The 27,873-nt window shown below is 34.0% G+C and overlaps 5 protein-coding genes across 6 annotated transcripts; all 5 read right to left on the bottom strand.

Annotated features, from left to right (window-relative positions):
* Positions 1-5,200: 5,200 nt before the first annotated feature.
* On the bottom strand, positions 5,201-8,005 carry LOC114715403 (G-type lectin S-receptor-like serine/threonine-protein kinase CES101). The gene is made up of 7 exons (XM_028900245.1): positions 7,713-8,005; positions 6,752-6,856; positions 6,454-6,665; positions 6,161-6,371; positions 5,851-6,088; positions 5,604-5,754; positions 5,201-5,509 (listed from the first exon to the last, which is right to left on the bottom strand). Exons 1-7 carry the CDS (start codon positions 7,918-7,920, stop codon positions 5,201-5,203), a joined length of 1,434 nt encoding a protein of 477 aa, XP_028756078.1. The 5' UTR covers positions 7,921-8,005.
* Position 8,006: 1 nt separating this feature from the next.
* On the bottom strand, positions 8,007-16,417 carry LOC114715404 (hevamine-A-like; the record flags this gene model as incomplete). Its single annotated transcript, XM_028900246.1, has 6 exons — positions 16,368-16,417; positions 14,513-14,549; positions 14,290-14,364; positions 12,767-12,855; positions 12,405-12,492; positions 8,007-8,720 (listed from the first exon to the last, which is right to left on the bottom strand). Coding segments are annotated over exons 1-6 (1,053 nt in total), but the record flags the coding sequence as incomplete, so codon positions are not given.
* Positions 16,418-17,404: 987 nt separating this feature from the next.
* LOC114715455 (G-type lectin S-receptor-like serine/threonine-protein kinase CES101) lies at positions 17,405-21,096 on the bottom strand. Of its 2 annotated transcripts, none has more exons than XM_028900324.1 (7): positions 19,880-21,096; positions 19,154-19,258; positions 18,852-19,063; positions 18,551-18,653; positions 18,228-18,465; positions 17,983-18,133; positions 17,405-17,873 (listed from the first exon to the last, which is right to left on the bottom strand). In XM_028900324.1, exons 1-7 carry the CDS (start codon positions 21,045-21,047, stop codon positions 17,565-17,567), a joined length of 2,286 nt encoding a protein of 761 aa, XP_028756157.1. In that variant the 5' UTR covers positions 21,048-21,096; the 3' UTR covers positions 17,405-17,564. The 2 variants fall into 2 exon arrangements, with proteins under 2 accessions (XP_028756157.1, XP_028756156.1); XM_028900323.1 differs by having other exon boundaries at positions 18,551-18,761.
* Positions 21,097-24,614: 3,518 nt separating this feature from the next.
* Positions 24,615-26,933, bottom strand: LOC114715458 (G-type lectin S-receptor-like serine/threonine-protein kinase CES101). Its single transcript, XM_028900327.1, has 7 exons — positions 26,677-26,933; positions 26,215-26,319; positions 25,913-26,124; positions 25,611-25,821; positions 25,288-25,525; positions 25,043-25,193; positions 24,615-24,933 (listed from the first exon to the last, which is right to left on the bottom strand). Exons 1-7 carry the CDS (start codon positions 26,888-26,890, stop codon positions 24,625-24,627), a joined length of 1,440 nt encoding a protein of 479 aa, XP_028756160.1. The 5' UTR covers positions 26,891-26,933; the 3' UTR covers positions 24,615-24,624.
* LOC114715405 (hevamine-A-like) lies at positions 26,903-27,871 on the bottom strand (the record flags this gene model as incomplete). The annotated part of the gene is made up of 1 exon (XM_028900247.1): positions 26,903-27,871. A coding segment is annotated over exon 1 (942 nt), but the record flags the coding sequence as incomplete, so codon positions are not given.
* Between the last annotated feature and the right edge of the window lie 2 nt (positions 27,872-27,873).

Genomic DNA, 27,873 nt, shown 5'->3' on the forward strand with positions numbered 1-27,873 from the left:
TGCTAGCAACTTGCTTGTAGTGAAGCTAGTCAGGTTAATTCCCTTATCGGAACTGAAAAATCATTTTGATCTTTCATTTGGTCTCAGAAATCAACGGCAACACTCTTGGTCCTCTCTCTGATTTTCCATTTCATCAAATCAACTGAAGAGTTCTTCAGCACTGATAGTCCATCCCTTCCCTTCATTTTTCTCTTCACCGCTTTGTCTCTCTCACTATGAGATCGGTCTCTCACTCTCATTTTCTCTCTCTCGTTCATATCCAGAGTAGAAGAAGAAGAAGACGAAGAAGCTATAGAAATTGCTAAGATGTTGATCACCTTGAGAGGTAAGCTTAACAAGAATGCGGAGGAGAGTAATATTACAACTGACACGGGAGAGAGAAGTTGAGGGAGAAGTGTTGCAGCCTTGCAGGTGAGGAAGAGTGGAAGAGTGAAGACGTGTGCTTACTCTTGCTCAGCGCCACATCACTCTCTCTCTCTCTCAGCTTCAAGTAACGGTGTGTGTAACGGAGGGGCTGATACTGAAAGTGAGCAAACAATAAGGATTGAATGAAAAAAAAAAAAAACAAAATACAAGGATCTGATTCAAAAATTAGCAAAACCATAAAGACGAGCATATTAGTTTTCCCTAAATCCTATATATAATGCTTTTTTTTTTTTCCCGTCAATCCCTTTCTGGATTTATAAATATATTAATGGCAGGGGTTTCAAATTAACGGGTGAAATTCTTTTCATTACCATTTAATTACAACCGTTATTATTGTTGTTGTTTTTGGTATAAGGGAAGACCCCACCCCCCCTTTTATCTAATGAATTTTCTGGATAGGGGCCATTTAACACGAGTCGAGTGTCTGAGCAATTAACATGTCCGGATTTGAGAAATGAGATTGTGTCGATTAACAGATTACTTCCTTTACTAATAAATGCGTTTTCCCAAATTTGAATTTATATTCTTCTTTTTATAAGGTGAGGCCATTTACGCATAGTCAGCATTTGTTGATCCTCGTAGTTGCGATCATTATTTTTTTTAGTAGTTTTTTTTTTTCTTTTTCAAAATGGTGTGATCATTACTATTAGAAAGTGTTTGTACACTCATATATACGCGAAACCAATGTGCTCGATCATTTGGAAAATCCGAAATCCGAAACCCAACAGTTCCAATAACTCCGAACTTTTGCTGCATCCCAAAAAATGAAGATCTCATTTCTCAAAACTATCATGATGTTACATGGGATATATTCTAGAAATGCATATGTGGAATTTGCGTCTCATGTTTTGTGGAAAAGAAAAAGAAGGAACTACCAGAAGCACTTAAGGAAGGCGATGATGAGATGGAAGAAGTAATTATCATGGCGAAGCAGTTCAGGTCTCACAAATCTGTCCAAGTTACTGAGATTGCTGCGAGGAAGGAGATTGCCACTGTGCAGCATCGTCGTCACGCTCCCTATTGGTTCTGACATCAGAGCCCTCACCAGCTTCATCAATGGCCGCCCTATTATTGGCGTTATTACCATCATCTCTCTGCAAAATCCAGCTCACTTCATCAACTTCAAACCTTCACCAAAGGTCGCTCTTTCATTATGATATGTCAAATCCACGTCAGCAGATAATTTTATATATCATAAAATATTGATGTCCTTAATTATTATATTATGTTTTTTAAACTTTTTATCAGTATAAACATGTTTAATAACTGTAAATAACAGTTTTATGTTGTTAAATATATATAGTGTCGCGTTTTATATATTCTTTCTGTTTCTACTTATAAAACATTTTATGAAGATTTCATTGTTAAAGTCAATAGTCTCGTGGCTTGATTAATGACGTTTAGGCACTTCTTTATGTGGAAGGTTTTGATTAGATGTCAATTGTAACTAAGTTGTCATGTTAAGCTGTGTCCCTCTAAATAAAATAAAAAAATAAAAAAACTACTATATGATATGAATATCAACCGTATTTTTGTAAAAAAAAAAAAAAAAGGTGACCAGCTGCTGCTGACTATATACGAGTGTATCAGTAATGGAATAAACTGTGAATTTAGGGACAGACAAACGTAGTTACACTAAGACATGTAATCTTAGAACAAAACCAACCAACGAATGAACAAAATGTGAATATGGAAAAACAAGTTATTTCTACTTTCTACTCTCCCTCTTTCAGATTCCCATCTACCACCAATGCCTTTGAACAAAAACAGAAGAAACAAGACAATAACCAAACGAACATATTATTAAACAACGTATACTCGAATGCAGAAGTTGTACTGTTCTTCTCATATGCAAAAACAAACAGAGAGATCTCAGAGAGAGGGAGAGGGAGAGATCATACCTGAGAGGTTGGGGAGAGAGATGATGAGGGAGTGAATCTGTTAGAGAGAAGAAACAGCAGAGAGAAAGGAGAGGAAGAGAGGGGAGAGAGAGAGAGAGAGAGAGGGAATTTTGGTAGTGAACTACTGAAACATATTGAATGGGTTTTGTTGCCTCTTATATATATAACACATAATTACGCACATGCATGCTTCCCACCATCACCCAACCAATCAAAACTACATATTTAATATAAATTCTATGCCTTATATACATAAATAATATTAAGAACTAATATTTATGCTGTTTGTTTTCCAGAGCTAATATTTATGTTGTTAAAGTAAAAATAATACTCCTCCGGTCCTTATTATAAGACCCAATTTGACTTTTTATTTGGTCCTAATTATAAGACCCAATCCATTTTGTCTCTTATATTTATGCATTTTTTCCCAAGACAATCCTTCTAATAATGATAGTTTTAGCCAATATACTTAATTAGCAAGGATATTTTAGGAATGACAACACTTATTTATTATAAATAACCAACTTAACTTACTTCCTTAATCTCCTCAAATAAGTCAATTGGGTCTTATAATTAGGACCGGAGGAGTACAATAAAGTGATAACTATATTACGAGGACACATAAAAGATACATATACATACATACATATATAATACTATTAAGTTTGGAGAGGAAGTGCACAACATAAAGCCTTTTGAGGTTGGATTCGTAGGATTTTTTTTTTTGGGAAAAAAGGACTGTCAGGTTATTTAGGAAATATGCATATAAATAAGTGTATTTTTGGTAAAATATTTTAATTTCGTGGATCTTATAAAATTTGTGAATCAAATTTATTTAATTATCCTTGCAATAATAAGATGGTCAACAGTTTATAATATACCCTTGACGAAATTTCTATTGTTAACAATTTCAAGGACGATAGCAAGAGAATTTTTCAGCTGAAAATAAATTATTTAATGCGACGAATAATAATTTCAACTTGTTATTACTTTTTATCAAATTCAGATATTAGATATTTTAGTTCAGTCAAGAAATATAAAATGATGTTGAGATCTCAAGAATGAAAAGAAAATATAATCCACTTATAAAGCCCCTTGTTTTTGGATCCTTCATAGTATTATATTATTTTAGGTACTTTAGCTGTTCCAGTTTGGTGAAGAAAACAAAGGGAAAAATCAAAAAAGAGACATAATGAAAAAGGATGGTGAAGGGATGTTGAGTGGGTTTCACTAGATTTTGAATCTCAGACTCCAAGAAAATGTGTAGATTTTGTCGAGAAAACTGTGGACTACGCAAATGGTTCGGTTGGAAAGTAAGGGAAACATAGAAAATGAGGTTGATGTCGGCCTGCAAAACTGACACACAAAACTGTAAGCTTTTGGGAGCAACTGGTTTTGGGGCTTCCAACTACCATACCAACATCTACAGTTTAACACCGCCCATTGCTTTAATTTAAAACCCTTAAATCCACGTGCACATCCCTCCATTCTAAGTGTGATTACTTTTTTTTTTTTGAATACGAGTAATGGAGTCAGATTTAACTATTATTGTATTGGAGGTAACTCTTCCAAATGCACACTCTAACTAACTAGCAATGAATAGTATTAAAACTTAAATGTCAGATTTCTTAATCTACTCGAGTTACCGATGTTAGTTGGCCTGGATTTTATTTTTTTCTCCCATTTGAATACAAAAAACAACATCACATCATATATTATCCTAGGTGAAGATTCAATTTAGTTTTAAATAGAAGATCCCGATTCACCTTATCTTTTATATTTATTTATTTTTTTCCCGAACAATTCTCATGGTACGTGGTTATACATGTTAAATGGTTTTTATTATAATACACATGATAAATAAAAAATTTTAAAAAAGATAACACTCATTTATTATAAATAAATAACCTAATTAATTTTTTCAATATTCTTAAATAAGTTATTTAGTTGTCATATTAAAGACATGAGGTGATATATGTTTTAGTGACTCAGTTATGTTGTATCATATGTGTGTTATGCATGATTAATGTGGTTATTACTTAAATATTACTTATATGAATATATTTGTATATTTAAGTTGTGTTACTGTAGTTACGATTAAATTGATTCCAGTTCAACACTGGCATTCGAATTACTTCCTCAACTAATTAGTTCAATTTTGAATATCTTGGATATATAATATCCTGATATGTTTTAGTAACTCAGTTATGTTGTATCATAAGTGTGTTATGCATGATTAATGTGGTTATCACTTAAATATTGCTTATATGAATATATTTATATTTAAGTTAAGTGTGTTACTTTAGTTACGATTACATTGATTCCAGTTCAACACTGACATTTGAATCACTTCCTCAACTAATTAGTTTAATTTTGAATATCTTGGATATATGATATCCTGACTAATTTAAAGTGTTATTAAATTCAAATAGAATGACGCTTCGAACATGTTTTTCTGTGACAATAAAGTTTGATTATTTATTGTAAAATACTCTTCAAGATCAAGAACAAGTCTGATCTCTTAGGCAAGAGAAGCTTCCTACAAAGCAATCCGAGCCAACCATAAAGAGCAGATTCAAGCAATCAATAAAATTGTAAGAAATTTGATACTTCTGCGGACTTTATTAATAAAAATCAAGAGCTTCCATAGCATAAAGAACCTCAGCTAAAAGATGTCTTCTGATTGGTAAACAACCATGGAGAAATTTTCCCCAGAAAAAGAGACATAGAAAATTCTCAAAACTAAAGTGATGTTGCAAGCCTAAAACGCTACATTTTCATCAGCAAGTAATCAGAAAGCACATAGTTTTACTCATTGATCTCTACATAAAGGAAATAAAATCATTGATCGTAATGTGTACAAAAGGGACCAGTTATCTGACATCTAGATTGGAAATTGTGACATAATTTGCGGAATAATGTTCTTGCTTGATGTTATGTAGCTCAGACTCTTCCTCAACGTCACCGTTAAAGTATGCTGGCTGCTTTGGTTTAGCAAGTTGAATATAATCATTTGACAGAAAAGAAATTACATCTAACATGGAAGGCCTGTCTTTTGCTTGATCTTGAACGCACAAGAGGCCAATATGAATAACTCTCTGCACTTTGTTTTGCACACTCGGTTCATCTAATGCTGGCTCTATTAGCTCTAAAGCTCTGCCATTGTTCCAGAGCTGCCATGCCTAAGAAAATCCCAGCATCCAGCAAAAGTGTAGCAGATCAGTTATTAGAATAAAATATATTGGATTTTAAGAGATAGTTCTTTTAGAAACTTACATATCCTATTAGATTAAGAGGACAATCGAAATCAAATCGACTGTAATTCTTTTTGCCACTAAGAATCTCTATCAGCAACACACCAAAACTGAATATGTCTATTTTGGTTGAAACAGCACCATTGATTGCATATTCTGGAGCCATATAACCACTTAAGCAGAAACAAAGGAAAATAATATTAGAATCCCAAATCAGTCAGGTGTTGTATAGAAAGTGCAAAAAATGAATGGTCCGCTTATAAACCTACCGTGTACCGACTACTCTATTTGTGTTTTCTTCAGATTCTCTTGATCCAAATATTCGAGCCATACCAAAATCAGATAATTTAGGATTCATTTCTTCATCAAGTAATATATTGCCCGCCTTCAAGTCACGATGTATCACTTTCAGCCTGGAATATTTGTGCAGATAAAGAAGTCCTTGAGCAACTCCTTCAATGATGCTAAATCGTTTTTCCCAATCTAATACCTTTGTTCTGCTGGCATCTGTCATAAGGTAAGATGCTTATTAGAAAGCTCGAACACTCACAACTTTGTTGAATACAAGAGAAAACCTACCAAATAGGTAGAAATCCAAGCTTTTGTTAGGCATGTACTCATAGACTAATATTCTTTCATCTCTTTCAATGCAGAACCCCAAGAGCCTCACAAGATTAGTATGCTGCAGTTTAGCCATAAGTTTAGCCTCATTTTTGAATTCTGTAAGCCCTTGTCCAGAACTATTAGAAAGCCGTTTTATTGCAACTTCCTGCCCATCACTTAGTGTCCCCTGAAAGTATTATTGTACAAAGTTTATATCAATGTAGCTTCAAATTTCAATTCTCACACTCACACACACACACACACACTACCTTATACACAGGACCAAAACCGCCCTCTCCAAGCCTGTTAGAATCTGAGAAATTGTTTGTGGCAACCACAATGCTCTCAAAACTGAATATGTCAACCTCATGTCTTTCCTTCGCCTCTTTCTTGTTCCTTTTGGTTCTGCCATACACCATAGAAATCATTGCATTGCCCCCAATTTCATGTAATATCTTCATTTGCTTCGTTTTCCTATCCACTGGTAATGTGACAAGACAAGTCACCAAGAGGACTTCAACTCGGTATTTTATTTGGATATTACTAATACTATATGGTAATTATTACCTTCTGCTTTGTATTTTCTCAATGAAGCGTAGCATAAGTAGCAGATCAGAGGTAATGCTAGGCTTGCTCCCACCGCAACGATAAGCCACACCCACCACCTATTTACTAAAGTTCACCAGAATATGATTTTTCAAGTCACGGATACGATAGTGAAAATTTTAAATGGAGGTTAATAGGTCCCCCATTTAGCTACTACTGTATTAGTAATATATCTTTGATCATGCATCTGAAAGTAATAGGCCTTGTTGCTTTTATTTATCTGTTTTTCTTATAGGTCAGTAATAGCTTTGCTTATCTTTTGAATGAAGTTATCATTCCCTATTCAAAAAAAGGAAAGAAAAGAAACAGTACTCATCATTCTGCAAGGTTTTTTTACCAGCTATAATAATGGCTGAGAGCTAGATTGAATCATTTTGTTCAAGAATATTCACAAAGATGATACTTTTATGATCCTAGTCAACTTCTCTGACTTGATTTCTTGGAGCTGGGGACAGAATCAGTTTGCTGACCGAAAAAATGGGAAAGAATCATGAAGCGACGGATGTGTAATGCAGGTTGCAGTGATTTCTTAATGTCAACTTAAAACTGTAAATAATAGTATCAAGATTCCAAAACTATTCCCGATATATAAAAAAGTCAACATGCATTGCAGAACATGTAAAAATACTACCTCCCATTCTTAATATAAAACCTAGTCAACAAATTTGAAGAGATTAAAAAAATTAAAAGAATTATTTTAAAGAATTTAAATTTATCATTTTTTTCCAAACAAATTTGTCTAACTCAGAAACCTATATATAATCTAATGACATATGTGAGTATTATAGAAAGATAATATAACATATGCTTTAATTAAGTAATTTTTTTAATTTTCTTAACCTCCCTAGATTGGTCAACTATCAAAGAACGGAGGTAGAATAATAAATAAGCCTTGCTCTGGTTAGGGAACAGGGGGGAATACCTTTCTGTCTAACAAGATAGATTGACTGTCCTTTTAACCTTGCATCTTCAGTGAACCTGGTACCTTTAAGCCATATCTGGCATCCAGTATTGTTAGCTTGATTCACTGGTGCATAAGCCTCACAAGAACAATTGTTCCGGCATATGGTCTCACAACACTGCCCCCCAAGACTCTCACTTTCGTAAACCCTAATACTATCAGTGGACATGTAACCAAAACGCTCTTCAAAGCCAGTATCATGGTTCCTGCATTTGGGAGCACTTTGAGGTGTGCAAGGAGAACCAATTTGAAGATCCCTAAGGATGTCGCCCACTGGTTCCATGCTTTGAAAAAGTTATTAGTATTGGCTTCTGAATAATCGCAGGGAGGGTTGTTGAAGAAATGTACCCAGACATAGTCAAAAAGGCCTGTATCAAGGGCAGTATTAAGATAAGCATCAGGAAATGGGCATTGAGGTGCCGCAGATAAGTACACTTTTTGGCTATCAGTGCTATGTGACTTGAGGTAACGTGCAAGATCCACACAATGTAGTGTAGAATGCTGTACATCCAAATCTATGCCATCTAATATGGCATCTCCAAATGGGCGTGAAGATGAGCTTCCGCCTAAGAAATTTTTCCATAAGTAATCAGAAACATTTTGAGCATCCTTTGAGGAAGATAAAGAGTAACTCGCATATCCTCCTCCAAGAGAGAGCATTACTTTGATCCCTTGTTGTTGACAATGCTTGATCTGTGTGCCAATGGCTGTGCACCGAGATGAAGAAGAAGGGTCACAGTGACCTGCGAGGTTGAGTTGAGGGGTTTGGCCATCCCCAAAGGTCGAAAGGAAGCCAACCAGTACAAAAGAGTATCTTCCAGTTGCACAAGTCTCCGCAAGATTGCCTTCGTCGAAGCTCTGACCCCAGTAAACGGCAATTTCATCGGATGCGGAAGAGGAAATTAGGATGAGAAGGAGGAAAGGAAGGAAGAGAAGAAAAATCCTGGTCATCTCGCTCGGGTCACTGACCTAATCTGATATTTGTTCTTGAATCATCGGCTTCCTGTCTTATGGTGGCCCCATCCGTGAATAAAAGTCAACAACGGTTGACGCCCGAGGCCGCGTTTTCGTCCTTTCGTCCTTTTCTTTCCTCCCGGTTTACGCTTAGTTTTCTTTTTCCTTGCAACTTTTTCGTACAAGTCACCGCCAATCCTTTCTCGTTGGATGTTGAATATTTATTGACTGTGATTACGACCTTGGTTGGTTCCACGCAAAAGCGTCCTATTCGTCTGCTTGGGGCGGTCAATTACTCTGTTAGTCCGCTCCTAATTCCTAGACCTTCCTCTCATAATTTGGCCTTCCTCCTTCCCATATTTTGTGAATGCTGCACAATATGCCACTCCTCTTGATGCTCGTCTCCGTCTGGCAACAATCTCAGCATGGTTTGAATGGTACTACTTTCGGACTCCATCATGGTATCATCTGTTTCTTATAGATAAGCCCAAAATAGTAATATCCATTAAAATCTGATCAGATTTTTTATCCTATAAAGATTCAAAGTTTACTGCATTACATCAGTAGATAATGCTGACGTTTATAAAATAAATATAGATTTTAAAATAAAAAATTACTATACGGTCCCATTTATTGTAAGACTTCTGAGTGGTTAGACTATTTATATGGATTTTTTTTGCCAGCAGTGTCAAGTGCAATCGCTCATAAATACTTGATTTAATTACTCCACTCAAATTCATCTGAGATTGATAACACTGATCAGACCAGAGCTTCATAGAGTTAGGTCCTTCTATTTAAACATGATAAATTCATCAAAGTATGGCACAAACTCCTAAAATCATGATACTTCACTGGGGCATCACAGATCATTATAAACTTCCATATCAAGAATCTCTTTTCCATCTATTCAGAAGACTCGAGTACCTCATCCTACAAGATAACAAAAAACTATAATCCAGTCAGGCCCAAGTATCACTGAAAGCTGCTGGAGAAAGAAACAGCAAGAATTAACCCCGACCAGCGGCTTACAAAAGAAAGAAAATAAATTCAAGCCATGAAGTTCTGGTTTTTCACGACAATCATCCCAAATTTAAAAACAAGATTTCTCGTTTAAGCCTGCAACTCGTGAATTCTAATCCTGTTGCCCAAAGTTATATTCCTAACGTCAAATTTTATTAAAGGACGATTAAAGTATAACATCTTCAGTCTTGGCAGGGGAAAATGCCAGGGGATAGAAGAAATCAATCATATGAAATGAACAGTTAGCCGCAACTAAAACGAATCACAGCCATAATACTCACTCGCAGTACCATTTTCCACCTCATTTTCCAATCAATTAAGCAAACAGCCAAGAAAAAAGGCAATCAATTCAAACTTTTTATTATTATAAACATGTTTAATAACTGTAAATAACAGTCTGTATGTTGTTAAATATAGGAAAAATTACACTCAGGTCCACAGAAGACAATTAATTTCAAAAAGGTCCCTGGAAATCCTGAAATAATTCCTAGGGAAAAAGACAGAAAAATGCTACTTAAACTTCATAATCCCCAAATGGTATGTTAAATTTGAAAAATCCCAATTTGGTCTCAAGAGACCAAATTGCCATTCATTTTAAATATTAGTTTTAAAACATCACAGCCCCTACTGGCCGGCCGGTCACCAAAGCTCCGGCGACGGCTATCACCGGAGCTCCGACGACCAGTCGACAATTGGTCACCGGAGCTCCATCGATTGGAAATTTTTTTAAAAAAATTTTTCACAACTTCAATATAACAGTTAACAACTTTTGTAATGCTATTAACAACTTCAGTATAGCAATTAACAATAGGTTTTCTGGGAAATTCAACAAACTCCGGTGACTAGAAACAATTTTTTTGAAAATTTTTACAACTTCAATATAACTGTTAACAACTTTTGTAACGTTATTAACAACTTCAATATAGCAATTAACAACAGGTTTTTTGGGAAATTCAACAAACTCTGGTGACCGGAAACAATTTTTTTAAAAATTTTTACAACTTCAATATAACCGTTAACAACTTTCGTAACGCTATTAACAACTTTAATATATCAGTTAACAATAGATTTTTCAAAAAATTCAACAATTGGTCGCCAGAGTTCCGGTGGAGGAAAACAATTTTTTTTCAAAAATTTTACAACTTCAGTATAACGGTTAACAATTTTTGTAACTCTATTAACAATTTCAGTATAACAATTAACAACAGGTTTTCTGGGAAATTCAACAAACTCCGATGACCGGAAACAATTTTTTTGAAAATTTTTACAACTTCAATATAATCGTTAACAACTTTGTAACGCTATTAACAACTTTATTATATTAGTTAACGACAAATTTTTTGAAAAATTAAACAATTGGTCCCCAGAGCTCTGGCGGAGGAAAACAATTTTTTTGAAAATTTTTACAACTTCAGTATAATAGTTAACAACTTTTATAACCGTATTAACAACTTCAGTATAGCGGTTAACAACAAGTTTTTGAGTTTGTTAAAGGCATTATTGAAGTTATAAAAATGCCTCTTTTTGAATTTTTTTGAAAAACCTGTTGTTAACTGCTATACTGAAGTGATTAATAGAGTTACAAAAGTTGTTAACTGTTATACTGAAGTTGTAAAAATTTTCCAAAAAAATTATTTCCGGCCACCGGAACTCGTTGAATTTCCCAGAAAACCTGTTGTTAATTGCTATATTGAAGTTGTTAATAGCATTATAAAAGTTGTTAACCGCTATACTGAAGTTATAAAAATTTTCAACTTTAGTATAACGTTAACAATTACGTTTTTTTAAAAATTTTTACAACTCCAATATAACAGTTAATAACTTCGATATAACAGTTAACAATAAGTTTTTCAAAAAATTCAAAAAGTGACATTTTTATAACTTCAATAATGCCTTTAACAAACTCAAAAACCTGTTGTTAACTGCTATACTGAAGTTGTTAATAGGATTACAAAAGTTGTTAACCGTTATACTGAAGTTGTAAAAGTTTCAAAAAAAATTGTTTTCCTCCGCCAGAGCTCTGGCGACCAGTTGTTGAATTTTTCAAAAAATCTGTTGTTAATTGATATAGTAAAGTTGTTAATAGTGTTATAAAAATTGTTAACGGTTATATTGAAGTTGTAAAAATCTTCAAAAAAATTGTTTCCGGTCACCTGAGTTTATTGAATTTCCCAGAAAACCTGTTGTTAATTGTTATACTGAAATTGTTAATAGAGTTACAAAAATTGTTAACCGTTATACTGAAGTTGTAAAATTTTTGAAAAAAAATTGTTTTCCTCCACCGGAGCTCTGGCGACCAATTGTTGAATTTTTCGAAAAATCTATTGTTAACTGATATACTAAAGTTGTTAATAGCGTTACGAAAGTTGTTAACGGTTATATTGAAGTTGTAAAAATTTTTTAAAAATTGTTTCCGGTCGCTGGAGTTTGTTGAATTTCCCAGAAAACCTGTTGTTAATTGCTATACTGAAGTTGTTAATAGCGTTACAAAAGTTGTTAACGGTTATAATGAAGTTGTAAAAATTTTCAAAAAAATTGTTTACGGTCGTCGAAGTTTGTTGAATTTCCCAGAAAACCTGTTGTTAATTGCTATACTGAAGTTGTTAATAGCATTACAAAAGTTGTTAACCATTATATTGAAGTTGTAAAAAATTTCAAAAAAAAAATTTTCTGACCGACGGAGCTCTGGTGACCAATTGTCAGTTGATCATCGGAGCTCCGGTGATAGCCGCCGTCGGACCTCCGGTGACCGGCTGGCCAGTAGGGGCTGTGATGTTTTAAAAATAATATTTAAAATGAAAGGCAATTTGGTCTTTTGAGACCAAATTGGGATTTTTCAAATTTAGCATACTATTTGGGGATTATGAAGTTTAAGTAATATTTTTTTGTCTTTTTCCCTAATTCTTAAGTCTCTAGGGACTTGTGTGTAATTAATTATAATTGTGAAATTACCTATTTATCCATATTAATTTGAGCCCAATGTAATTCATTTACAACCTTAACAGTAGTTGTTGACAACCCGAGGAGAGGTGGTTAACAACCTCGGCAATGCCCCTGGAATCCCACAGAGTGAGTTGTTAGGAGCACTGCCGAAGTTGTCAACCACTTCTTCTCGGGTTGTCAACAGCCACTATTGAGGTTGTAAATGAATTATTACAATAAAATTAATAGGAGTAAATAAGTAATTTCACAATTACAATTAATTACACCCAAGTCGCTGGGGACTTCAGAATTATTTCAGGATTTTTAGGGACTTTTTTTAAATTAATTGTCTTCTGTGAGACGTGAGTGTAATTTTTCTTTAAATATATATAGTGTCGCGTTTTATTCTCTCTGTTTCTGTTTATAAAACATTTTATGAAGATTTCATTGTTAAAGTCCATAGTCTCGTGGCTTAATTAATGACGTTTAAGAACTTCTTTATGTGGAAGGTCGTGATTAGATCTCACTTGTAATTAAGTTGTAATCTTAAGCTGTGTCCCTCTAAATAAATTAAAAAAATACATTAAAAAATATATGATATGAATATCAACCATATTTTTCTTAAAAAAAAATAGTGATCAATTACTGCTAACTATATACTACTTCTGGTCTTTAATATATAAAAGCTACTCTTACTTTTAATTTAATCCTAAATATAAAACTCAAATCTACTTTGTCTCTTATATTTATCTATTTTTTTTTAAAATAGTCATTATGATAGTTACACATATTAAAAGTTCAATCAAATAATATTTTTAACTAATATATGATTAGCAAGAATATTTTAGGGAAAACAACACCAAATTATTATAAATAACTAACTCAATAAACTTTATCAATTTACTCAAATTAATCAACTAATTCTTATATCAAGGACCGGGTAGATAGTATGTCAGTAACCGAATAAACTGTGAATTTAGAGACAGACAACGTAATTACACCTAAGACATATAGGCTCTGTTTGGATAGCATCCCAAACCATGGTTTGGGGACCCAAACCATGGTTTGGGGAAAATGCTACCCAAACAGCCTCTCCAAAAACCAAAAACATGGTTTTGGGTCAAAACCATGGTTTTGACTCCAAAACCATGGTTTTGGAAAAAGCAAAATTTTTTGCTTTTGGAGAAAAAAGGGAGAGTGTGTGGGCCTATATGATATGTATCTTGTTATTTTTTTTATAAACATATTTTTTTATAAATATATTTAATCTTATATTTTATAAATATATATAGACATTAATTATTTATTAATTATATTATCTTATGTATTATTAATTATGTTGGTAAAAAACATATTATTAACAATTTTATTTCTTCAAATTAAAATATATCATAAAATCTATTTTTTCTGTAATTATCATATTAACTTATGTCTTTTTTTTAGTAATTTGTATATATAAAAAGTGCTTCTGATAACAACTATCCAAACACTCTCACTTCTCAGAATCACTTTTTTACAAAATCTATTCTTCACAGAATCTATTTTTTCCAGAATCTATTCTCCAGAATCACTTTTCCAAACCACGGTTTGGTTTCATCCAAACACACCCATAATCGTAGAACAAAACCAACCAACGACTGACCAAAATGTGAATACGGAAAACCGAGTTTCTACTTTCTACTCTCTCCTCTTTCAGATTCCCATCTATCACAAATGCCTGTGAACGAAACAGAAGAAACAAGACAATAGCCAAACAAACATATTATTAAACAACATATACTCGAATGCAAAAGCTGTACTGTTCCTCTGATACGCAAAAACAAACAGAGAGATCTCAAAGAGAGGGGGAGAGAAAGAGATCATACCTGAGAGGTTGGGGAGAGAGATGATGAGGGAGTGAATCTGTTAGAGAGAAGAAAAACAGCAGAGAGAAAGGAGAGGAAGAGAGGAGAGAGAGGGAATGAATTTTGGCAGTGAACTACTAAAACATACTGAATGGGTTGTGTTGCCTCTTTTATATAAATATATATATATATAAATATAACACATAATTACGAACGTGCATGCTTCCCACACCACCATCACCCAACCAATCAAGACTATATATTTAATATAAATTCTAGGAAAAATTACAATTAGATCCCATCCAAGAAAATTAAATACAAAAAATCTATTGAAATTATGAAATTATTCTGAAGTTTCAAGGGACCTTATTACAATAAATTTTATTTGTTTAATTACCTAATTACCCTTCTTTTTTTTTTTTAAAGTTTGTATTGACAATTAAAAGAGCAGTGGTTGACAACTCAAGATGCAAAGATTGACAACTATCAGGGCAGGTATTGACGACTTATGTATTACATTTTGTGATGTGCTGAGAAGATGTGTTGTCAATACTTGCCGCGATAATTGTCAATTTTTGCATCTAAGTTGTGAATGACTACTCTTTCAGTTGTCCATGTAAACTTTAAAAAAATAATAAGGACAATTTGGTAATTAAACAAATAAAATTTATTATAAAAAAGTCCCTTAGGGCTTCAGAATAATTTCATATTTAAGAGACCTTTTTGTATTTAATTTTCTTGGCTGTGACCTAATTGCAATTTTCCCTAAATTCTAAGTCTTATATACATAAATAATATTAAGAACTAATATTTAAGTTTTTTTTTTTTTGCTAGAGCTAATGTTTATGTTGTTAAACTGAAAATAATATAAGAAAGTCATAATTACGATGTCACATGAAAGATATATATATTTATATAATACTGTTAGTTTGGAGATGAAGTGCACAACATAAAGCCTTTTGAGGTTGGATTCGCATGATTTTGTTTTTTGTTTTTTTTTAAAAAAAGACTGTCAGGTTATTTAGAAAATATGCATATAAATAAGTGTGTTTTTGGTAAAATATTTTAATTTCATGGATCTTATAAAATATATGAATTAAATTTATTTAATTATCCTTACAATAATGAGATGGTCAACAGTTTCTACTATACCCTTGACGAAATTTCTTTTGCTAACAATTTCAAGGACGATGGCAAAAGAATTTTTCCGCTTAAAATAAATTATTTAATGTGACGAATAATAATTTCACCTTGTTATTGTTTTTTTTTTATTAAATTCAGGTAATAGATATTTTAGTTCATTCAAAAAATATAAAACGATGTTAAGATCTCAACAATCAAAAGAAAATATAATCCACTAAAGCCCCTCGTTTTTGGATCCTTTATAGTATTATACTACCTCCTGTCTTAATTATAAGGGCTAGTTAACTAATTTGATAAGATTAAAAAAATAAGTTAAATTAATTATTTGTAATAAATAGGTATTGTCTTTTCTAAAATATCTTTACTAATCAAGTGTATTGGTTAAAACTACCATTATTAAAAAGACTACCTTGACAAAATGTATAAATACGAGAGATAAAAAGAATTGAGATCTTATATTTAAAATCAAAATAAAAATCAAATAACATTTTATATTAAGAACCGGAGGTAGTATTGTTTTTGGTGAAGACAATAAAGAAGGGGCAAAAAAAAAGACATAATGAAAAAAGATCATGAAGGGATGTTGAGTGGCTTTTACTAAATTTTGAATCTCAAACTCTAAGAAAATGTGCAGATTTTCTCGAGAGAAACAGTGGACTACGCAGATGGCTCGGTTGGAAAGAAAGTGAAACATCGAAAGTGAGGTTGATGCGGGCCTGCAAAACCGACAAACAGAACTGTAAGCTCTTGGGACCAACTGGCTTTGGGGCCTCCAACTACCATACCAACATCTACAGTTAACACCGCCCATTGCTTTAATTTAAATCCATGTGCACGCACATCCCTCCATTCTAAATATGATTTTTTTTTAAATATGGGTAATTGAGTCACATTCAACTATTATTGCATCTAATTGGAGATAACTCTTCCAAATCCAAATGCACACTCTTAACCACTCGCAATGAATAGTATTAAAACTTAAATATTCATTTCTTAATTAATCTGGTCAAGAGTTTTGAGTATTTAGTTCTCATATTAAAAGCAGAAGTAGTATATGTTTAGTAAGTTATGTTGGATCAAGTGTGTTATGCACAATTAATGTGGTTATTACTTAAATATTACTCCTCCAATTTTTAATGCATGACCTAATTGTTGAATTGATTTTAGTTCTAAATGTAAGACCTATATTTTATGTTTATCAATTTTTTAAAAATTATTTTTATTGATACTTACTCAATCATAATCAAGTAAAAGAAGGAATGAGGATATTAAGGAAGATGATTATAATATTTTAGAAAAAACATGTCATATTTCTTATAATATCATATATTTATATGTTTAAGTTGTGTTACAGCTACCATTAAATTGGTCCCAGTTAACACTGACATTTGAATTACTTCCCCAACTAATTAGTTTAATTTTGAATATCTTGCACATATAACACCATGAATAATTTAAATTTAAGTGTTATTAAATTCAAATAGAATGACGCTTCGAACATGCTTTTCTGTAACAATAAAGTTTGATTATTTATTGTAAAATACTCTACAAGATCAGGAACAAGTCTGATCTCTTAGGCAAGAGAAGCTTCCTACAGGACAATCCAGAACAACCATAAAGAGAAATTCAAGCAACCAATAAAATGGGAAGAAATTTGATATGTTAATAAAAATCGAGAGCTTCATCACCATTCAGAATCTGGGCTAAAGGTTGTCTTCTTATTGGTAAACAACCATGGAGAAGGGGAAAAAAAAAACTCTGAGCTTATCGCAAAGTCAAAGAAACACAGAAAATTCTAACAACTAAAGTGATGTTACAACCCCAAAACAACGCATTTTCAGCAAGTAATCAGAAAGCATATAGTTTTACTCGTAGATCTCTACATAAAGAAAATAAAATCATTAATCGTAGTGTATACACAAGGGACCAGTTACCTACCATCTAGATTAGAGATTGTGACATAATTTGTGGAATAATGTTCATGCCTGATGTCATGTAGCTCAGACTCTTCCTCAACGTCACCGATAAAGTATGCTGGCTGCTTTGGTTTGGCAAGTTGAATAGAATCATTTGACAGAAAAGAAATTACATCTAACATGGAAGGCCTGTCTTTTGCTTGATCTTGAACGCACAAGAGGCCAATATGAATTCCTCTCTGCACTTTGTTTTGCACGCTCGGTTCATCTAATCCTGAGTCCATTAGCTCTAAAACTCTACCTTCATTCCAGAGCTTCCATGCCTAAAAAAACCCCAGCATCCATCAAAAGCTTAACAGATCAGTCATTAGAATAATATATATATATATATATATATATTGGATTTAAGAAATAGCTGTTTCAGAGACTTACATATCCTATTAGATTATAAGGACGATCTAAATCAAATCCACTGTTATTCTTTTTGCCACTAAGAATCTCTATTAGCAACACACCAAAGCTGAATATGTCTGTTTTGATTGAAACAATGCCATTAATTGCATACTCTGGAGCCATGTAGCCACTTAAGTAACAACAAAGCAAATGAATGTTAGAATCCCGAATCAATCAAGAGTCACATGGAAAGTGATTAAAATGAACTGTGTTCATAAACTTACCGTGTACCGACTACTCTATTTGTGTTTTCTTCAGATTCTCTTAATTCAAATATTCGAGCCGTGCCAAAATCAGATATTTTAGGATTCATTTCTTCATCAAGTAATATATTGCTTGCCTTCAAGTCACGATGTATGACCTTTAGTCTTGAATATTTGTGTAGATAAAGAAGTCCTTGGGCAATTCCTTCAATGATGCTAAACCGTTTTTCCCAATCTAGTACATTTCTTCTGCTTGCATCTGTCAGAGGGTAAACTGCTTATTAGAAAGCTTGACACGTACGCTAAAACATTCATAATTTTGTTGAATGTAAAAGACAACCTACCAAATATGTAGAAATCCAAGCTTTTGTTAGGCATGTACTCATAAACTATAATTCTTTCATCTCTTTCGATGCAGAGCCCCAAAAGCCTCACAAGATTAGTGTGCTGTAGTTTAGCCATAAGTTTAGCCTCATTTTTGAATTCTGTAAGCCCTTGTCCAGAACTTTTAGACAGTCGTTTTATTGCAACTTCCAGCCCATCGGGTAGTGTCCCCTGATGATATTATTGTACAAAGTTCATATCCATGTAGTTTCTAATTTCAATACTCTCTCTCTCACTCTACCTCTCACATATACACATTACCTTATATACAGGACCAAAACCGCCCTCTCCTAGCTTGTTAGAATCTGAGAAATTGTTTGTGGCAACCACAATGCACTCAGAGCTGAAAATTTCAACCTCATTCCTTTCCTTCCCATTTTTCTTGTTTCTTTTGGCTTTGCCATACACCATGGAAATCATCGCATTGCCTCCAATTTCATGTAATATCTTCTTTTGCTTGGTTTTCCTATCCACTGGTAATGTGACATAGAAGTACGAGTCACCAAGAGGACCTTAACTCAGTGATTATTTGGATATTATCAATACTATATGGTAGTTATTACCTTCTGCTTTGTATTTTCTCAATGAGGCATAGCATAAGTAGCATATCAGAGGTAATACTAGGCTTCCTCCCACTGCAATGATAAGCCATATCCACCACTTGCTTACTACAGTTCACAACAATATGATTTTCAAGTCACGCGTGGATATGATATAGCCAATTTTAAATGGAGGTTACCATTTGTTTACCAAAAAATAGGGAGGACTCATGAAAGACAGATATGTGATGCAACTTGCAACATTTCTTAATAGAAAAAAAAAATGACAAACTCCTCCGATCTTTAATATAAGACCTGTTTAACTAATTTGATTAGATTAAGGAAGTTAGGTAAGTTAGTTAATTGTAAAAAATGACATGTTTTTCCTAAAATATCATAATCATCTTTCTTAATATCCTCCCTCCCTCACTTACTTGATTATGATTGAGAGAATATCTATAGGGGTCATTTACAAAAAATTGATAAATATGAGAAATAGGTCTTATATTTAGAATCAAAATTAACTTAATAATTATGTCATATGTTAAGGGCCGAAGGAATATAATAGCATAAGGATTGGAAAGCTTCAAAAGATCACTTTTAGACTTTATGAGACCAAATTACTCATTTACCTTGTACAACATAAAATCACTTAAAAACAAAAACAAAACCAAACACCCATGTCAATGCGCATTGCAGAACAAGCAAAAATATAATATAGCCTAACGCAGTTTATGAAACAGGGCATACCTTCTTGCCTAAGTCTAACAATATAAATGGACTGTCCTTTTGACTCTGCATCTTCAATGAACCTAGTTCCTTTAAGCCACATCTGGCATCCAGTTTTGTTAATTCTATTAACCGGTGCATAAGCCTCACAAGAACAATTGTTCCGGCATATGATCTCACAACACTGTCCACTAATATTCTCTCTTTCGTGAACCTTAATACTATCAGTGGACATGTAACCAAAACTTTCTTCAAAACCATTGTCATGGCTCCTGCATTTGGGAGCACTTTGAGGTGTGCAAAGAGGACCAAGGTGAAGGCGCTTACTATATCCGCTCAATCTATCTGTGTACCTTGACCATAACATCACACCTCCATAGTTAGGTGACTTCTTTACAGTGGGAAGTACCTTAGAGTTTAACAAATCAGCAGGAACATAGCCACCTGCCTCTGCTTCGGGAGATGCTGGCAAACCCAGGAATATTTTTGACCCATTTAATGATGTCGCCCACTGGTTCCATGCATTGAAAAATGCATTAGTATTAGCCTCTGAATAGTGGCAGCGAGGATTGCTGTAGAATTTTACCCAAACAAAGTCAAAAACACCTTTATCAATCGAAGTGCCAAGATGAGCATCAGGAAATGGGCATTGAGGTGCTGCTGATAAGTACACTTTCTGGCTATCCGTGCCATGTGAGTTGAGGTAAATTGCAAGGTCCTCCCAGTATTCCCCAGAATTCTCTATGTCAAAATCAATGCCATCCAATTTGGCATCTCCAAGTGGGCGTGAAGATGAGCTTCCGCCGAAGAAATTGTTCCATAAGTAATCAGAAACATTTTGAGCATCCTTTGAGGAAGATAAAGAATAACCCATAGATCTTCCTCCAAGAGAGAGCATTACCTTGACCCCTTGTCGTTGACAATATTTGATCTCCGTGCCAATGCTGGTGCACCCAGATGATGAAGAAGGGTCACAGTGACCTGCAACATTGAGTTGAGGGGTTTTGCCATTCCCAAACACCGTAAGGAAGCCAATCAATACAAAAGAGTATATTCCTACTGCACATGTTTCTCGAAGATTGCCTTCATCGACGTTCTCACCCCAGTAAATAGCGATGTCATCAGATTTGAAGGAGCAAATTTGGATGAGAAGCAGCAAAGGAAGGAGAGATAGAAAACTTTTGGCCATCTTGCTCACCTCACTGACCTAATCTCGTATTTCCTCTTGCGTTTAAAATTTAAACCATTTGCTTCTCATTTTATGGCCACATCCATCCATGCAAATCAACAACGATTGCTCCCCACAAACACATTTTCCTCCGATCGTCCACTTTCAGCTAGCAATTGTGGGCGCAGTGACCTGCGAGGTTGAGTTGAGGGGTCTGGCCATCCCCAAAGCTCGAAAGGAAGCCAATTAGTACGCAAGAGTATCTTCCAGTTGAACATGTCTCCGTAAGATTGCCTTCGTCAATAGTCTGCCCCCAGGAAACGGCAATGTCATCGGATGTGGACGAGGAAATTAGGATGAGAAGTAGGAAAGGAAGGAGTAGAAGAAAAATCATGGCCATCTTGCTCGGGTCACTGACCTAATCTTATATTTGCTCTTGAATCATTGGCTTCCTGTCTTATGGCCACATCCTTGCATACAAGTCAACAACGGTCGCCCCCCGCCCCTGAGGACGCGTTTTCCTCCGCTCTTCCTCCCCCCCTTCCCACCTTTCTTTCCCGGTTTATGCTTAATTTTCTTCTTCCTTGCAACTTTAAATCACCTACAATTCTTTCTCGTTGAATGTTTAATATTTATTGACTGTGATTACGACCTTGGTTGGTTCCACACGAAAGCATCCAATTCGTCTGCTTGTTGCGTGCGGGTCAATTACTCTGTTAATCCAGTCCTAATTCCTAAACCTTCCTATCATAATTTGGCCTCCTTCCTTCTCATATTTTGTGAATGCTGCACAATATGCCACTGCTCTTAATGCTCGTCCCCGTCTGGCAACAGTCTCAGCACAGTTTGAATGGCACTTCTTTTGGACTCCATCATGGTATCATCTGTTTCTTATAGATAAGCCCACAATCACCCAACCAATCAAAACCATATATTTAATATAAATTCTATGCCTTATATACATAAATAATATTAAGAACTAATATTTATGTTTTTTTTTCCAGTGCTAATATTTATGTCGTCAAACTGAAAATAATGTAATAAAGTGATAATTACGATGACACATAAAACACACACACACATAACACTATAAGTTTGGAGAGGAAGTGCACAGCGTAAAGCCTTTTGAGGTTGGATTCATAGGATTTTTTTTTTCAAAAAAAAAAAAGGACTGTCAGGTTATTTAGGAAATATGCATATAAATAAGTGTGTTATTGGTAAAATATTTTAATTTCGCGGATCTTATAAAATCTGTGAATCAATTAATTATCCTTACAATAATAAGATGGTCAACAGTTTATGCTATACCCTTGACAAAATTTCTATTGTTAACAATTTCGAGGACGATGGCAAAAGAATTTTTTCTTTGAAAATAAATTATGGCTAAAATATATATTTGGTCATTTAATTTTATATAAGGTTTCAATTTGATTCTTTAATTTTAAAAAGTATACTTTTAGTCTTTTAACACTAAAATTTTTTAAGAAAATAATGACATTAAGATCTTTAATGTTGATAAAATATTCTCAAATACTGACATATAAGTTTAATTTTCAAAACATTCATACTTGGTACAAAAAATCATCATTAAAGCATAATGATTTTAGGACTAAAAGACTAAATATATGCTTTTTAAAGCTAAAGGACCCAATTAAAATCTTATATAAAATTAAAGGATTAAATATATATTTTAGTCATAAATTATTTAATGTGAAGAATAATGACTTCACCTTGTTATTACTTTTTATCAAATTCAGATAATAGATATTTTAGTTCATTCAAAAAATATAAAACGATGTTAAGATCTCAATAATGAAAAAAAGAAATCCACTCATAATGGTAATATATTATTTTAGGTACTTTAGCCGTTCTAGTTTGTGAAGAAAACCCCGGGGGGGGGGGGGGACATAATGAAAAAGGATCGTGAAGTGGTGTTGAGTGGGTTTTACTAGATTCTGAATCTCGAGAAAACTATGGACTGCGCAAATGGTTCGGTTGCATCTAATTTGGGACACTTCTTCCGAGTGCGCACTCTTAACTAACTAGCAATAAACTTAGGACAATGGCCCAAAAAAAAAAAGTTAGAATTTTGTAAATACTCCTCCGGTCCTTAATATAGAACCCAATTAGTGAGTTGGTTTTGGTCCTAAATATAAGACCCATTTCTCATATTTATCAATTTTCTCTAAATTACCTCTATGGATACTCCTTCAACCATAATCAAGTAGAAGAGAAAAATGAGATATTAAAAAAGATGATTATGGTATTTTAGGAAAAACGTGTCACATTTCTTATAATCAACTAACTTACCTAACTTCCTTAATCTAATCAAATTAGTTAAATGGGTCTTATATTAAGAACCGGAGGAGTACTAAATAAGGAATATCAATAAAAATTTGTTATCATTTACAAATTCAGACTTGTCAATACCAAATAAAGTTGTGTTACCAAATTTGATTTGAGATTTGTAATTTCTAGCTTTTTTTTTCTGTCTTTCTCCCATAAACTTAAATATCCATTTCTTAATCAATCTAGTCGAGTTATTAACATGTTGGTTGGCTTGGATTTTATTTATTTTCCTCCCTTTTGAATTTAAAAATCAACATTATACCATATACTACCTCCAATTCTAAATATAAAAGCTAATTAAAAATTTGATTTGATTTTAAATATAAGACCTCAATTCACTTTGTCTTTCACATTTATTCATTTTTTAAAGAGTAATCCTCATAGTGATCACATCATACATGTTAAAATGTTTTCATTCTCATACACATAATTAATAAGAATATTTTAGAAAGCATAATATTCATTTATTACAAATAACCAACTGAATTGAATTGTTTAATATATTCTCAAATTAATTATCTAACTCTTATATTGAGGTAATGTATGCTTTAATAACTCAGTTATGTGGCATCGTAAGGGTGTTATGTATTATTAATGTGGTTATTACTTAAATATTAATTTTTTTTTCAATAGTTATATTATGAGTATATTTATATATTTAAATTAAACTATGTTACCTTAATTACGATTAAATTGATTCCAGTTCAAGATTGACATTGGAGTCACCTCGTCAACTAATTAGGTTAATTTCCAATATCATGACTAATTTAAATTTTAGTGTTGTTAAATTCAAATAGAATGACGCTTCGGACGTTTTTTCCCCCCCTAACAATAAAGTTTGATTATTTATCGTAAAATACCCTTCAGGATCAAGAACTGGTCTGATCTCTTAGGCAATAGAAGCTTCCCATATATAAAGCAATCCGAGCCAACCATAAAGAGCAGATTCAAGCAACCAATAAAATTATAAGAAATTTGATACTTCTGCTGACTTTATCAACAAAAATCAAGAGCTCCAATACCTTTCAGAATCTGGACTAAAAGACGTCTTCTTATTGGTAAACAACCATGGAGAAATTTTCCCCAAATCAAAGAAACATAAAATATTGTCACAACTAAAGTGATGTTACAAGCCTAAAACACTGCATTTTCATCAGCAAGTGTAATCAGAAAGCATATAGTTTTACTCACTCAACTCTACATAAAGAAAACGAAACGCATCAATCATAGTGTGCACATGAGGGACCAGTTATCTACCATCTAGATCAGAGATTGTGACATAATTTGTGGAATAATGTTCTTGCCTGATGTTATGTAGCTCAGACTCTTCCTCAACGTCACCGATAAAGTATGCTGGCTGCTTTGGTTTGGCAAGTTGAATAGAATCATTTGACAGAAAAGAAATTACATCTAACATGGAAGGCCTGTCTTTTGCTTGATCTTGAACGCACAAGAGGCCAATATGAATTCCTCTCTGCACTTTGTTTTGCACGCTCGGTTCATCTAATCCTGAGTCCATTAGCTCTAAAACTCTACCTTCATTCCAGAGCTTCCATGCCTAAAAAAACCCCAGCATCCATCAAAAGCTTAACAGATCAGTCATTAGAATAATATATATATATATATATATATATTGGATTTAAGAAATAGCTGTTTCAGAGACTTACATATCCTATTAGATTATAAGGACGATCTAAATCAAATCCACTGTTATTCTTTTTGCCACTAAGAATCTCTATTAACAACACCCCGAAGCTGAATACGTCTATTTTGATCGAAACAATGCCATTAATTGCATACTCTGGAGCCATGTAGCCACTTAAGTAACAACAAAGCAAATGAATGTTAGAATCCCGGATCAATCAAGAGTCACATGGAAAGTGATTAAAATGAACTGTGTTCATAAACTTACCGTGTACCGACTACTCTATTGGTGTTTTCTTCAGATTCTCTTAATCCAAATATTCGAGCCGTGCCAAAATCAGATATTTTAGGATTCATTTCTTCATCGAGTAATATATTGCTTGCCTTCAAGTCACGATGTATGACCCTTAGTCTTGAATATTTGTGTAGATAAAGAAGTCCTTGGGCAATTCCTTCGATGATGCTAAATCGTTTTCCCCAATCTAGTACATTTCTTCTGCTTGCATCTGTCAGAGGGTAAAGTGCTTATTAGAAAGCTTGACACGTACGGTAAAACATTCATAATTTTGTTGAATATGAGAGACAACCTACCAAAAATGTAGAAATCCAAGCTTTTGTTAGGCATGTACTCATAAACTATAATTCTTTCATCTCTTTCAATGCAGAGCCCCAAAAGCCTCACAAGATTAGTGTGCTGCAATTTAGCCATAAGTTTAGCCTCATTTTTGAATTCTGTAAGCCCTTGTCCAGAACTTTTAGACAGCCGTTTTATTGCAACTTCCTGCCCATCTGCTAGCGTCCCCTGATAGTATTATTGTACAAAGTTTATATTGTAGTTTTAAATTTCAATTCTCTCTCCCTCACTCTACCTCACACACACACACACACATTACCTTGTACACAGGACCAAAACCGCCCTCTCCTAGCATGTTAGAATCTGAGAAATTGTTTGTGGCAACCACAATGCACTCAGAGCTGAAAATTTCAACCTCATTCCTTTCCTTCCCATTTTTCTTGTTTCTTTTGGCTTTGCCATACACCATGGAAATCAAAGCACTGCCTCCAATTTCATGTAATATCTTCTTTTGCCTGGTTTTCCTGTCCACTGGTAATGTGACATAGAAGTACAAGTCACCAAGAGGACCTTAACTCAGTGATTATTTGGATATTATTAATACTATATGGTAGTTATTACCTTCTACTCTATATTTTCTCAATGAGGCATAGCATAAGTAGCACATCAAAGGTAATACTAGGCTTCCTCCCACCGCAATAATAAGCCATATCCACCACCTGTTTACTATAGTTCACAACAATATGATTTTCAAGTCACATGTGGATATGATGGTGCCAATTTTAAATGGAGGTTACCATTTGTTTACCAAAAAAATAGGAAGGACTCATGAAAATGACAGATATGTGATGCAGCTTGCGACATTTCTTAATAGCAACTTAAAACTGACATATAATAGTATCAAGATTTGAAAGCTTCAAAAAATCACTTTTAGACATTATGAGACCAAATTACTCACATATTTACCTTATACAATGTAAAATCACTTAAAAATAAGCTAAACCAAACACCCATGTTAATGTGCTTACGGACAAGCAAAAATGTAATACTATAGCCTAGTGCAGGTTAGGAAACAGGGCATACCTTCTTGCCGAAGTCTAACAATATAAATGGACTGTCCTTTTGACCCTGCATCTTCAGTGAACCTGGTTCCTTTAAGCCATATCTGGCATCCAGTTTTGTTGATTCTATTCACTGGTGCATAAGCCTCACAAGAACAATTGTTCCGGCATATGATCTCACAACACTGCCCATTAACATTTTCTCTTTCGTAAACCTTAATACTATCAGTGGACATGTAACCAAAACGCTCTTCAAAACCATTGTCATGGCTCTCGCATTTGGGAGCACTTTGAGGTGTGCAAAGAGGACCAAGTTGAAGGTGCCTACTATATCCGCTCAATCTATCTGAGTATCTTGAGCACAACATCACACCTCCATAGTTAGGTGACTTGTTTACAATGGGAAGTACCTTAGAGTTTAACAAATCAGGAGGAACATAGCCACCTGCCTCTGTTTCCGGAGATGGTGGCAAACCCAGGAATATTTTTGACTTATTTAATGATGTTGCCCACTGGTTCCATGCATTGAAAAACGCATTAGGATTAGCTTCTGAATAGTGGCAGTGAGGATTGAGGTAGAATTTTACCCAGACATAGTCAAAAACGCCTTTATCAATGGCAGTACCAAGATGAGCATCAGGAAACCGGCATTCAGGTGCTGCTGATAAGTACACTTTCTGGCTATCAGTGCTATGTGAGTTAAGGTAAATTGCAAGGTCCTCCCAGTATTCCCCCGAGCTCTCTATGTCAAAATCAATGCCATCCAATGTGGCATCTCCAAGTGGGCGTGAAGATGAGCTTCCGCCTAAGAAATTGTTCCATAGGTAATCAGAAACATTTTGAGCATCCTTTGAGGAAGATAAAGAATAACCCGCAGATGCTCCTCCAAGAGAGAGCATTATCTTGACCCCTTGTCGTTGACAATATTTGATCTCCGTGCCAATGCTGGTGCACCCAGATGAAGACGAAGGGCCACAGTGACCTGCAATGTTGAGTTGAGGGGTATTGCCATTCCCAAACACCGTAAGGAAGCCAATTAGTACAAAAGAGTATATTCCTGCTTCACATGTTTCTCTAAGATTGCCTTCATCAGTGTTCTCACCCCAGTAAATGGCGATGTCATCGGATTTGGAGGGACAAATTTGGATGAGAAGTAGCAAAGGAAGGAGAGATAGAAAACTTTTGGCCATCTTGCCCGCCTCACTGACCTAATCTCGTA

This window comes from Neltuma alba, unplaced genomic scaffold (assembly GCF_004799145.2).
Source record: "Neltuma alba isolate B1F8T4 unplaced genomic scaffold, ASM479914v2 tig00011591_pilon, whole genome shotgun sequence".
In the NCBI taxonomy this organism is placed as follows: Eukaryota; Viridiplantae; Streptophyta; class Magnoliopsida; order Fabales; family Fabaceae; genus Neltuma; species Neltuma alba.